The 14,251-nt window shown below is 33.8% G+C and overlaps 1 protein-coding gene across 2 annotated transcripts; it reads right to left on the reverse strand.

Moving 5' to 3' along the window:
* Positions 1–429: 429 nt before the first annotated feature.
* On the reverse strand, positions 430–14,039 carry LOC105325567 (protein tweety homolog 1). Of its 2 annotated transcripts, none has more exons than XM_011425181.4 (14): positions 13,692–14,039; positions 13,281–13,441; positions 12,979–13,090; positions 11,861–12,099; positions 10,846–10,941; positions 8,333–8,405; positions 6,157–6,226; positions 5,888–5,949; positions 5,531–5,623; positions 5,309–5,448; positions 5,110–5,211; positions 4,890–5,030; positions 4,701–4,761; positions 430–4,014 (listed from the first exon to the last, which is right to left on the reverse strand). In XM_011425181.4, the coding sequence occupies exons 1-14, from the start codon at positions 13,806–13,808 to the stop codon at positions 3,973–3,975; spliced, it is 1,509 nt and encodes a 502-aa protein (XP_011423483.3). In that variant the 5' UTR covers positions 13,809–14,039; the 3' UTR covers positions 430–3,972. The 2 variants fall into 2 exon arrangements, with proteins under 2 accessions (XP_011423483.3, XP_065922136.1); XM_066066064.1 differs by having other exon boundaries at positions 11,861–12,095; positions 12,975–13,090.
* Positions 14,040–14,251: the final 212 nt, after the last annotated feature.

The following is a 14,251-nucleotide window of genomic DNA, read 5'->3' on the forward strand; positions in this document are numbered from 1 at the left end:
ATTTCATGCAAGGCCATCCTTTTTTAAAATGTTTGGAATTGCCGCCTGGGAGTTTCCAGACCTTTTTTTTTTTTTTTTTAAATTTTAACTGGAAGTTCAACAAAATAAAAATTGGCAATTAAGAAATAAAAACCTGATTGGACTTTTAACTATGTAAACATTGTACAAAGGAAAAAGAAATTCTTGATTTTTTGCTGATAAAATTTAATTAGCGGGGGTACTTCAATGAGGTGGAAGGCAGTTCCAGACAAACAATAATTTTATTTTGGCCTAAATGGTTCCTAAACACCACTGAGGTGTGTCACTTGGGGAGTCTGGTTACCCTTGGTTACACATAATTCATCCTAGTCCATATGTTTCTTGAAAAGGTTTTTATTGTTTGAACTTCAGGATGGTTTACTGCAACAAGTCAAATATTCAAATACAATCTTGTGTTTAAAATACTTTATTGTTTAGTACTTCAGCATTAATAATAACATGTATTAGTTTTTTTTTCAAGGATACATTACAATCAATCATTTTACTCACCAGGCATTGTGAATCAGTGATGCAAGTATAAAAGAAAACTTGTGAACAGTAAAATTTACTGATGCCTTCTGCATCACAACCATGGCTCTCAATTAAGACACAGAAAAATCCGATGGAAGACAACCTTTGACTATACATTGTTCATAACTGACAATCTTTTAAATATCTGTTAGTAATTAAAAACCTTAAAAATGACAATTTTCACTTAATTACATTGAATTGTTAGCAAAACATCTACATGTAGAGGCCTTATCATAAAGATTTTAAGAATCATTTTATTTTTATTTCACAATGTATTTTTTGAAATAAAAAGTATAAAATATGATCAAAAATTTTCTATTTACAAAATCACAGAACATGTGACAATAATATATTATAACAAACATAATTTTTTCAAGAGAACAGTGAAAATACATGTAGAGTATGTTTTGACAAAGATTCCACATTTTCTCCATCTCAATATTTAGCTATCTTGATTCATTCTTTTCTCAGAATGTCAATCTGCTTTCATCAACAAGAAAACATCATTTCTATCTACATGTACAATTTCACTAACCAAAAACACCACTCAAGTATTCTGGAATACTGTAAGGTAATGAAAAAGGAAACAAAGCTTCAAAATCGAACTTTCCTAAGCAACAAATGGATAGAGTTGGAAAGTCAAAATGTCTGTCTTCACCGACTGACTAGACAAACTTCACCAAAGCAAGAACTGTCATCATTTATGATGTATTTTCTTTTCCTAACATGTCTCCATTAACATACTGTAAATTCCTTATTTTACGCTATTAGTACATATTAGTACATAATTTCGCGATTCCGCTGTTTTGTGTCAAATTGCAAGAATATAAAATCGCGATCACCAATAGTTTGTTAACATTTCCTATAGTTCAAAACTGTCTAAAAAATAAAAGCAAGATTTTAAAATCTGCGAGGGTTGCTTCTCGCAATTTTACGCAAAAATTCCTCACATTTAAATAAGAATCTACAGTATTGAATTTGGGGAGAGTTGTGTCTCAATTTCCTTGTATCACAAATTCTAATTTTAACTACTACATGTACATGCGTATCCTGCTGTTTTAACTTGTTTTGGTTAGAAAACATGGTACTTGTATGTTAGACCAACAAAGAGGAAAGTGGATTTGATGCTTACAAAGACACAAAACAAAAAAATTTTTTTCATATGGAACTTGTCAAATCAAAGTCCTGTTATATAAAAATAAAGATTAGTAATGAATCTTATTATTAACATTAGTAACCCAATGACCAACGGGTATGCTTTAGGATCAGGTACAATTTCGTTGTTTTTAGTTCAGGTCGAACCTTGCCATTGTCAATGCAAGTATTTTGTACTCTACAACATCAAAGTGATCAGTGCTAAATAAGCTGTACAGCTTGGTGAGTGTACAGGAAATGATGGCGATGATGAAGAAGGCTGCTCGACAGTAATTAATATGATAACCTCCCAAAACAAGACACTTTGCAGGAAAACTTCGTTACAAAAATCAATGTCAGGAAAAGAAAAATTATGATAAGAATATAAAATGCAATCATTTTTTTCAACTGCAGATAAGAGTATTTGAAGACTGCACTGAAATTACCCAATACATGACAATTATTTGACTATTTAACATATTTGTTTTCTATTATGCAAAAAAATGCATTGCACATTATTGATACAGATGTCCCCACTGATAGAAATTAGAAATAAAATCCAGAATATCAAAAGCTTGGCTTTGTGTACAAATTATGATGTATAGAGACAGTAAAGAAGCATCAGTTCTGAATCACAACCTTTGACATTACTGTGAAGTTCATTAAAAACTGTAAGCAAAATATGTAATAATTCTGAGATTCATTATCCTGAGAGAAAATTCCAAGAGAAAATTTCAACACAGAGGGTGCTGTTTTAGACATCGGTTAACATATCTTAAATGTCAGTGACAATACAAAAATATCATTACAATAATCTGGGGTACTGGAATTCAAGTACATACAAGAGACACTTATAGTGCGGAATTCTCTGACTTCAGCACTGTGGTTCTAATAAAGCTTGATCAGGTAAACAATGTCATTATATATATTGCATGTACTGGTAAATGAAATGAGCAAAAAATTACAATCATAATCTTAAACAATATTCAAACCAAAACTAAACAACATGTTTACATAATAATAAGGGAAATAGACTATAAGTCAACATCCACTGCATTGACAGGGCATTAAAAAGCAACAACAAAATATTCTAGAAACTATAAACTTACTTTGAAGCTGCACCTGAATCTGTTTCTCCAAACACTGATTTCAGCGTGCAAGACATCAAAACTCACACACCAGAATGTTGCTTATTACAAAACATTCACCACATTCCCATATTTTAATCTATTAAAAGCTCAATGCAATAAAAATCTAGTTTGATAACACACAGCCATACTTATTGGTATGAATTCATACACACTGCCCACAGTATAATGTACATTAACTTTTGCTTCAACGCCACGAAATAGTTTATAAACATTATTATAGTAGGTAATTACAATTTTACAAAAAAATTCGACATGAAAATTGCGGCTCCTCTAACAGCAATCAGCGCTTACTTCTGCTGTTTTCATTATTCAAACTGACCCTGTGATACAGTTAATAAATATCAAAATTAACAATAGAAACAACCCTTCATATATGAAACTCTCTTAAGCAAGCATTTCAGGAAAATTTAAACTAAATCTTATCAAAAATTAGAACTAAAATATTTTACAACCAATTTTTACATGCCATGGACTCATCCATTAATTTCAACACAACACTTTATATTATGTTTCTTTTTTTTTGCATAGACTTATATCAATGTTTTGGTAAAAATTAATTAACAATGCTATTAATCATCACTGGTCAACCAGTAAATAAATCAACACTGGACTCTGTATGGCCATTAAACAAATTGTAGAGGAGACAAAAAAATGAGTACATTTAGGTGCAGCTGCACTAGTGTGTTTTCAAACTGTATTGTTTTATAAAATTTATCAATACAAGCTAAAAATATAAAACTTGACAACAGTGAAGGAATTCACTCATGTCATTCGAGAAATCACCAAGCTTCACATCTCTAACATGCAGTGCTTCAGAAAATACTAATACTGATTTTACAAATTCTGCCAAGCTTAGGTTTTGAAATTTGTCAAAATAAAAATACCGGTATTCACATTTGTACTAGAAATTCTAATTTTCTCTAAGAGTTGCAATTTTTAAAGGATTGGAGTCATTGTCCACTAAGGCCATCATAACTGAGTACCAGTACATTCAAAAGCTGGCACGACAACCATCAAAACATATCATTTGAGTATTCTAAAAATTGTGATTTCATTAGTTACAGCAAAATATTTCAATACAAAGATATATGGAATAATCACTCAACAGTGCGTAACTTGGGTAGAGGTCTATAGTGGGCTACTCAATCTCATATCGCCGTGGAAACCCTCCTGGGTGATACTGTAAAACAAAAAAAATGTTCAAAAGAACCATACTCTGAGAAAGTCAGTTAAACATGCAAACTCCCCCTCTACCCTTCCTCTTCTTATTATCACTCATATTTCAAGACATTATTAATATTTTCTATTGATCCCCAACAGAAATCATCTGATAATGTTCTGTTTAGAAAAGTCACTGTTTCATGCAATGAATTAGCCACATCACCAGCAGACATGTTAGATAATTAGATCCCACTCAGTCTAGCACTTGTTTACTGGAGTCAGCAGACACTGGAGTCAAACTCCTGACATCTACACAACTCATTACAGCAGATGTTTTCTTGACACGTGATTCCATTTGATGTTTTACAGACACTGTAGCTCTCTCTCTCTCAAAAAGTCCCCAGTCAGACCCAATGTAACGCTAGACAAGACAGTACTTTTACTCTTAACTCCAAAACTTACTGTTAATACACAACAAATCAAAAGCACTCTATTTATTTTCAATGTACAATTTAATGTACACATACACATATCTTTCATTTCTACTTACACTGTAAAATATGCCCTATTTGAACAAAATTTTCAATGTCAGTGAAAAAGAACATAGCATTAGAACTTTAACATGAAAACTCCCCTCCACCATTTTAAAACCAGAACAAACTACCTCAACCAATTCATCTTTTGTAAATTTCCATGGTTACTTACAGCAGGGGGTGGGGAGTCATTCATGGGAACCCTCTCCTCAGATCGCAGTTCATCAGCACTCCTACAAATCAGAGAATTGGAAGACATTAACACGATACAGCTAATCACTAGAATTCAGTCATGTACTGGCATCCATATTTGTGAGCCATTTTTCATAAATCTACCTTGACCTATCTTATGTCAGCTTACCTGCGAAGATCGCGGTAGTACTCCAGTGTGCAGCTCTCTCGGGCCCCACCCCTCCTCTCAGCCTCCATGGTGCCATAACCGTTATAGGGAGGGGGGCGGTGACAGAAGGGGTCAGAATCATCCACTGGACGGTAACCTCTCCTGAAAAACATCCTCGTACATTATACTTGTGTTCTCTTATAACAGGTCAAATTAAGCGGAACCAACAGAAGCAGCTTACTTGAGCCCTGTCAGGTACCACACTCTAGGCAGCAAACACTGTACGATAATCATACAGAGCCCAGCGAAGGGCAACATCAGAAGCAGGAGGGCCACTCCAACTCTACAACATCAATAAAGCCAATCATAAGCTATAAACTACCAGATACTTAATGAACACAATCTAATCATCATTATGGCATATATCTATATGTCCTTACAATGCAGTCTCACAGACCCCCTCCACTGCCTTTGTGTAATCCTTATGAAGAGTGCGGCAGTCCAGCAACTCGCCAAGAGAAGTCACATTCCCAAAGGCATAGTCCACATGTAGCCTCATGTAGAGTATAGGCTTGCTCATCTACAAAACACAGTAACCAATGAAAAAAAGGACCTCCTCGGTTTATGTTGTATAGAATACCGTAGCAGAAAATTCTACAGACCTGTTCCACGCGGATGAACTTGATGCTTTCATTGAGGAATTTATCAAGTGTTGAGTTAGCCTTTGACACTTCATTGACAGCATCTTGAATATCCTGATAGAAATCATAAAGATAGTACATGTATTATCATGAATTAAATATCGTAAAGTATGTTGCAAAATGCATCAGTCATACACATTAGGTCAGAGAAAGGGCAAGAAGACACATTCAGATATGGACCTGCTCCATAAATCTTAACCTTTTTGCTCATTTAGGATAGGTCATTTACAGCAGCTGATTTTATTGGAGAAGATCTTCTGGATTAAATGCACAGTAATATATATGAAATCTAAATACACATGAGTGATAATTGCTTACCTTTTTAAACATGGGAGGAATTCCTTTGCCGACCTGACACTGAGAATATTCCTTGATCACACCTTAAGAACAAAATAGATTTATAATGAAAAGGTTATGACATCCTGACCTATATAACAGTGGTTACAAAAGCTAATCCTCATCATTTCTCAATCCTTGTTTGGTACAAAACACAAAGTTCATGTCTAAGATCAATTCACGCACAGTATCAAACACAGCTTAAACTTCAATGACATGAAATCAGTGCCTGGTTTTATCAGAATTCTCACCTTTCTGGGCTTCATCTTCTCCCAGGGACTCCACAAAAGTGTCTGGGTCAAAGCACAAGTCAGACATTCCCTGTGAGAAAATGGCAGTACAAAACTAGTTCATGAAACCAGTAATCTGTGTCATTAGCATTCACTTTTATGAAACAATTCTAATTGTTTAGATAAGTGCTTGCAGTTTGTCCATAGTTAACCTAAGCCTTTACTCTGAAGTTATTTCCTCAATAAATACAGATACCATTGTTTAAAATAATTGGAGAAAAAAGAAGTTTAGAATTGAAAATAACATTGTTTAAGAAATAAATTCAAGTTATGCTATGAATAAATCTATTTATGATGTAAGATTTTCACATTCATTTATATCAATCAGAATCCATATGAGAAAATTTCAAATTATTGAAACATGCATGTTAAAACTCTTGGGATTCTGATAGAAAACATGGATATTGACTACCTGATTGTAAAAAAGTTAAATATAGAAACAATTGTCTATCCCTTGAATGTCTCATAGCCTACCCTTATGATGACTTATTTCTGTCTCTTATACAGTTCACTTTATATTCCTCTTACGCAAATGCTATATATCCCCTCTACTGTATTACAGCCTACCCTTTGTACTGACTACTGTCTACTCCTTATAGTGGCTACTGTCTGCCACTTAAACTGACTACTGTCTTCCCTTCATACTGACTATTACTGGGTTCTGTTTACCTCTTATATTAACTCCTGTCTTTCTCTACTCTTATACTGGGTACTGTCTACTCCTTATACTGGGTACTGTCTACTCCTTATACTGGGTACTGTCTACTCCTTATACTGGGTACTGTCTACTCCTTATACTGGGTACTGTCTACTCCTTATAGTGGGTACTGTCTACTCCTTATACTGGATACTGTCTACTCCTTATAGTGGGTACTGTCTACTCCTTATACTGGGTAATGTCTACTCCTTATACTGGGTACTGTCTACTCCTTATACTGGGTACTATCTACTCCTTATACTGGGTACTGTCTACTCCTTATACTGGGTACTGTCTACTCCTTATACTGGATACTGTCTACTCCTTATAGTGGGTACTGTCTACTCCTTATACTGGGTACTGTCTACTCCTTATACTGGGTACTGTCTACTCCTTATACTGGGTAATGTCTACTCCTTATACTGGGTACTATCTATTCCTTATAGTGGCTACTGTCTACTCCTTATACTGGCTACTGTCTATTCCTTATAGTGGCTACTGTCTACCATTATACTAACTACAGTCTACCCCTTATACTTACTACTGTCTACCACTTATATTGGCCACTGTCTTCTCTTCATACTGGCCACTGTCTACCATTATACTAAGTACAGTCTACTCCTTATATATGTACTCACTACTGTCTATCCTTATACTGACCACTGTCTTTTCCCTGCCATAAACTGACTACTGTCTTCACATTGTACTAAACACTGTCTATATCTTCTACCTATTACTGTCTTTTCTTTATAATGACAATTTTTGACCCCTTACCATTATACTGTCCTTTGTCTATTATTTATATTGTCTCCCCCTTTAAATGACTTCTGTCTTTACCTTATACTGTCTACTGTCTTTTACTTATAATGAAAACTGACAACCCTAAAAACTGACCATGGTTTATCCCTTATACTGTCTACTCCTTATACTGACTACAGTATACTTTTACTGTCTTTCACTAATATTGACTTATGTCTACTCATTATACTGCCTACTGTCTACCATTATACTGTCTACTCCTTATACTGACTACAGTATACTTTTACTGTCTTTCACTAATATTGACTTATGTCTACTCATTATACTGCCTACTGTCTACCCTTATACTGTCTACTCCTTATACTGACTATAGTATACTTTTACTGTTTACTCCTTATACTGACTATAATATACTTTTACTGTCTTTCACTCATATTGACTTTTGTATACTTATTATACTGTCTACCCTTATACTGTCTACTCCTTATACTGACTACAGTCTACCCCCTCTACTGACTACAGTTTACTTTTACTGTCTTTCACTCATATTGACTTATGTCTACTCATTATACTGTCTACCATTATACTGTCTACTCCTGCTGCTGATTACAGTATACATTTACTGTCTTTTATTCATATTGACTTATGCCTACTCCTTATACTGTCTATACTTATACTGACCACTGAGATCCCCAGATAGGCTCCACTTCCGGCCCACACAAGTAACAGTCCAAAGAAGCCCAGGATGACAGATCTTTAAATAAAGTAATACAATGACATTAAAAATATTCTTAATGAATAAATAAAGGATGAGCTTTATGGTTTGAGCATTTACAGTTTATCAAGGTCCAGAGTTCTTGAAATCTTTCGGTCCTGTCGGCAAGACCGACAAAAATAACCAAGAACCGATTACTTGAGGTTGCCTGTCAGTCCAAATGACCGGTAGATATGGACAGAGTAACTACTAATTTTCATACACACTGAGGAGATCCGAACGCATACGATAAATCTAGAGCAGTTTTTCGCGGTTTTTCTCGCTCTCTCTAGACTTTATTATACATTTTCGGAACACCTCAGTAATTATTACTTCCGTTGCTTTCGATAAGTTTGGCGAGTATTTCGTACATATTGATACGGTGTGTTTATAATGCAGCTAACAGATGTAGTCAGACAATAGGAATAAGTCTTTCAATCATTTTCCAACCTAGATGTCGTCAGAAATCATGGGAGAAATTGGAGAACTTGTTTTAAACATAGCGTGAACTGAGGGCCCCCTATAAATCCAAGATGGCGAGTGTTGTCTCGTTACGTTTTTTCAATGTACATTGCATACACCGAAACAGGGTTTTCAGTGAATGTTTTTATTGCAATACACAGAAATACACACAAAAATCCCAATGTAATCATTTATACATTTTTTCGGGAAATAAGAACTCCGCTATCTGACAACCGAGCCCTAGTTACATATGAGATGTGCAGAAAGAGAACGAGAAAGAGAACAAGAAGAAAGTTGATAATGAGAGAGGGAAGGAAATAAAAATAATTGATGACGTGATAAATAAGAATGTTGTCAGGAGCCAGAATGTGAAAATTAGGAGAAATCAGAATAATTAAGGTAAAAATGAGAGAAATTATAAGGCAAATATACTTGTAGTTTTTCATCTTTCTATTGAAAATGTTTGGACTGATAGAAATCAGTCTGGACTGACAAACTTCTGATGGTTGTCAGTCCAAATGACTGACAGCGGAAAAAAGATTTCAAGAACTCTGAAGGTCTAACTTGAAGAAAGGTTATAGTCATCAGCAAGATTTTTTCAAATAAGATGGGGAATAAGATGGCACAACTGCCCATTTGGTTTACCGGTAGTCGTAAAATACAATTTCAAATTCAACATTTTTTCAATTAAATATTTTGAAATGTTATAATACAAGTTTACAAAAAGGTAATTTTTTATTATGTTCACTTTGAAATATTTCAAAAAAACGATAAGAAAAATAAAATAAGTCCTTAAATTTTGGTGGTATCAAACCCACAACCTAAAAACCCCAGTTCTATAAATTTACCTAATGTCTGGTGCTCTAACCACTGAGCCATTTCATTCACAACAAAGTGCGTTGTTTAAATGCTATATGAGACATTGGCCACAAATTTACGGACTTGTATTATTTTAATAAAACGTTCAATTGTTGGGCTACAAAAAAACATTTTAAAAGTATAGTGGGTCATCTCTCCACATTTTTGTTGATTAAAATCGGTTTAAATTCCATTGAACCGCATTTAGACCATGACAAAAATATGGAGCTCAGACCCACTCTATGAGAGAAAAGGCATTGAAGTTATAAAAATGACACTATTTGGAGGTTTTGACACGCATACGCCAGTTTAAATTAACCTATTACATGTATTTAAAATATTTAAGGGTTACAAACCGATGTTACGTTAAATATACACTGTTTTTGATTATTATTGAAAAAATTATCAGATTTAGTGATATTTTAATTTTGCGGTATCTAATCATTCCTCATATGGGCATTTTACACGCCTTGTTCACCCATCTTCTTTATTCATTCCAACACCTTGAGTTTTTAATATTAAATTAAATAGTGCTTTTCTCTACAATTTTTTTACAATCTAAAAAAAAAAATCCAAAAAAGATGGTCATAAAATAGATCAATTAGAAAGACAGTACCCAACAGTAAAATCATGTGGGGGCTCTAAATAAGACATGTTCACAAATTCTCCAAACTATGGAAAAAAGACGTGAAAAGGGGAAATTGTTGGTGATATCATTTAATTATCGGCTAACTGATAACAAAAAAATTATTCTTTTCTACCGTAGATGACCAAAAAAACCCCAAAGAAAATGATAGTAGCATAAAAGATTTTGATTAAATCATAAACAATGAATACAAGCCAGCACATGTGATCCACACTCATATTAAAATCTATATCACTGGTGAGACATGAAAGCATATATTTTCTGCTCCCCTAAGTAATGTTACTCTCTGCTTTAATGCCAACATGCATTTAGTTAAGAGGAATCCTATTTCATATCATTCTTCTAAAAATGGAAATTCAAGCAATATAAATAACCAAAGCAATAATAACCTAATACTGATTGTGACAGTATCATTTTACCAAGCAAACACTCAATGTGCCTTTACGATGAGCTGTTCTATAAAAAGTTACTTACGTCATTATAAGACATCGTGATTTCTTGTAACAACCAAGGCTGGTCGTCAGGAGGATGAAGAGAGAGAAGCACAGCAACACTATAGTGACTGTCCATCTACAAAACAACAAGGATGTCACCTAATACGTTAGTCTTCTATAGCCTCGCTGATGTCTCAATTACCCACCTACCCACCCTCAATACAATAGCTTTTATGATGCATATCAAACTATTCACTTGATACAACAGTCTGTAATAACCTCACTGATGTCTTTATAACTTATCTTTCCTCCCTATAGCAGTCTGTAATAATCAATATCATCTACATGATACCTAATACCCTATGGTATATAGGGTATAAGGTATATAACTACCCATCCCCCATACAACAGTCCGTAAAAACCCTAAATGACATTTATCAAACTTCCCACTCCCACATAGCAGTTCAAAATACGGTAGCTTGCCTTCACCAACATCTATCAAACTGGACAACTGATTAGTTTGACCTTTAGAAAATTCTCATTTACCGGTAAGTATATTAAGGTAAACATAAGAATGTAGGTATCTTTTTCCTATTCATAAGAATTCTGGTTCTATCTTATTACTATTTATTTAGGAAAACATTCATAGGAATTATATAATATTTATCAAGTAAAGATAATTTAGAAATCGAAATTGATACCCTCTGCATTAATTATTCTCCTTACTGGTAAATCTTAATTAAAAATCATTTACATTTGCATATTCATCAAATTACGTTAAATCTGAGTACATTTTTACAATATTATTATATTAGTGCAGTCATTGATATTTCATAACTGATCATGATGAATAATATCATATCATTACATGAACAACACAGTTGTTTAAAGTACCCAGTATAAACTAGAACAATCAGACAATCTGATTCACAAAATAGATTCATTTTAAGACTCATCCAACAAAATCTTTTCATTTGAAATGTAGACTCATTCTTAATTTCTTAAACTTTGCATACAATAAAAAATGTGTATACTCAATGAGCTGCCGGTGTTACCTGATAAACTCGACATCCACCGCCTGTTTGGAAAACTTCTGCAGGAGAAGACTCGGCAAGTTGGACTTGACACTGTCTATCTCATTCTTTGTTTTCTTGGCATGATCTTCTATCTTGTTTAGGAAGGGGGAGAGAGTTTGATTGGCTGTTTGATTACCTAATTTGCTGAGCAACTCTTTCAAAGCCTGCACCCCAGCTGGTCCATTGAATTCATCGACCACATCATCGAGTGTATCTAGCTACAATAGAAAGCCAGAAAACTCACAGTCAGACAGTAATACATACAACATTTACCTTCCTACCATTACTGATTCATAATGACTTCTTTACTTCCCAATTAACTAGTAATAAACTGGTTCCTGACAACTAATTTTCACAACCAATCATATGTTTAAGATTTTTTTTAAATGCAAGAGACATTAACAAATTGGTTTACGTACAGCTTGAAAAGTTTGTGATTATGAGACTCTCTTAAAAACTGTGAAACTTTCAGGCACACAAAGAAAAGGTTTTTTTACATATTCTAAGAAATTGGTTTGGTGTTTATACCTGGTATTTAAAGGTTCTCAAACAACACTTCGTCGCATGTACTAATGACATCAAATATCTTAAAAACCATAAAATATTCTAAATAATAATTATATAGAAAATGTAATCTGATTTGTTCTGAAAAGTCACATTACAGGTCAATAAAAATTTCTATTCCCTGTCATATTTGCGATACTTTTTATCTTATTTAACTCCATAGAGAATGTTATACATTTTCCAACAAGAATTATTGCTTGTTGATCTCAGTGGGGATTATTCATTCTTGTATACCATAAAACTGTTTTAAATCAATAAGAATTCAATGATGAGAAAAGAGGAAATTTACATAATGATGTTTGTAAAACAATTCCTCTTTACTTTGAACCAAACATCATTAGTTTGGTTGCTTATTGTGCATTGATTTGTCTCGGTAGATTTAAAACTCTAAGAAAAAACAAATTGAAACCTTCAGTTTAATTAATTATCATAATTAAATATGATTCTTCTTGTTGAAATGAATCTTCAGGTGATCTGTAAAACATTCATGCAATAAACATATATTATGCCAAAATAGATCTATATAAACTTACTGTAACTGAGATTTCTCCCAGAGTTTGATTTGCGTCATCCAAGGAATTGAAGAACTCCTTTGCTCCTTTACCAACTTGCTCATTGCCAAAGAATCCCACAGCTACTCCACCTCTGTAATCAAATCAACAAATGATTTAAACATTTTGTCCCCATCTACTATCTGACAGTCAATATGTATTTGGATCTTATTGAGGTTATACCTTTAGTTAATCCATAATTTACATTTAACATTACATGTACCCAGTAATGTGTAATGTATACACAAAGGAATTTTGTAAATTTTATAATCTGTCAGACTTACATGGAAAAAATTATGAAGATTGCCACTAATATTCGGATACATGTGGTTCGTTGTGCCTTCTGAGGCTTCTTCTTCACACACTGCACACACAGACAACAGGAAGCCAGAAACAGAATCACCAGAATAAAGGCCACTGGGGCTGCTCCCCATAAAATTAAGGACTGTTGAGTTAAAAACAAACAATCGTAGAGCTCATTACAAAATATTAATACAGGCACGTGTGATAGGCACATACATCATTGCTCCTGTATATTAACCATAAACAAACTATTAGCATTATCAATGATTCTATTATAGAAACTGATGTGGCATTTCAAACTGAAAGTAATATGTTTAGTATACGAATCGCTGTAAATAGAAAAACAAATCACATAATTTAAACAAATGATAATTGACAGTGGCCGTTTTTACCTCTTGATAACTTCTGTTTTCTGGTTCAAAAGTAGAGTTTGTCTCTTGGAAAGAGAAGTCCAAGTGTGGAAACTCGTGCAATATTTTAACATACCAAATATCTCGATACGAATTCATATCTAAGCCGTAATATATCAAAATGTATCTGTATCGGTTCCTTTAAAATTGTAAAGCAGTTTTTCAGTCACATTCTAGCTGCGAATTTGGTAAATTAATCCTTTGGAATGTGCGTTTTGAACAAATCAGGATTGTCATTCGCCATTTTGTTCTCACGTGACCCGTAGGCCATAATATTTTTTACGACAAATATGCTTTATTATACACATTTACGTTCTTTATTTCACAAGTTTATTGATTATTATATTAATTGCAAATTTTATCGATATATCTGATGCATGGTAACTGTTTGATTATTTGTCCCTCTGTAGTAGGCAAGCCCCGTGGTTGAGTCATGTGTGACGTCAGCGGGTTTCCCTCACACTTCGCAGGATCATTGCAACAAGCAGTACGTGACATCCAGGGTTGTGAAATTGCAGAAATTATCTATCTGTGCAAAAATG

This window comes from Magallana gigas, chromosome 7 (assembly GCF_963853765.1).
Source record: "Magallana gigas chromosome 7, xbMagGiga1.1, whole genome shotgun sequence".
Lineage (NCBI taxonomy): Eukaryota > Metazoa > Mollusca > Bivalvia > Ostreida > Ostreidae > Magallana > Magallana gigas.

Excerpts from the sequence above, each read along its gene's own strand:
- LOC105325567 (XM_011425181.4), bottom strand. The coding sequence starts at position 13,808 with ATGAATTCGTATCGAGATATTTGGTATGTTAAAATATTGCACGAGTTT. Across the intron at positions 8,406-10,845 it reads TCACGATGTCTTATAATGAC|ATCTGTCATCCTGGGCTTCT; the intron begins GTAAGTAACTTT and ends CTTTATTTAAAG. Across the intron at positions 6,227-8,332 it reads CCTATCTGGGGATCTCAGTG|GGAATGTCTGACTTGTGCTT; the intron begins GTCAGTATAAGT and ends ATTTTCTCACAG.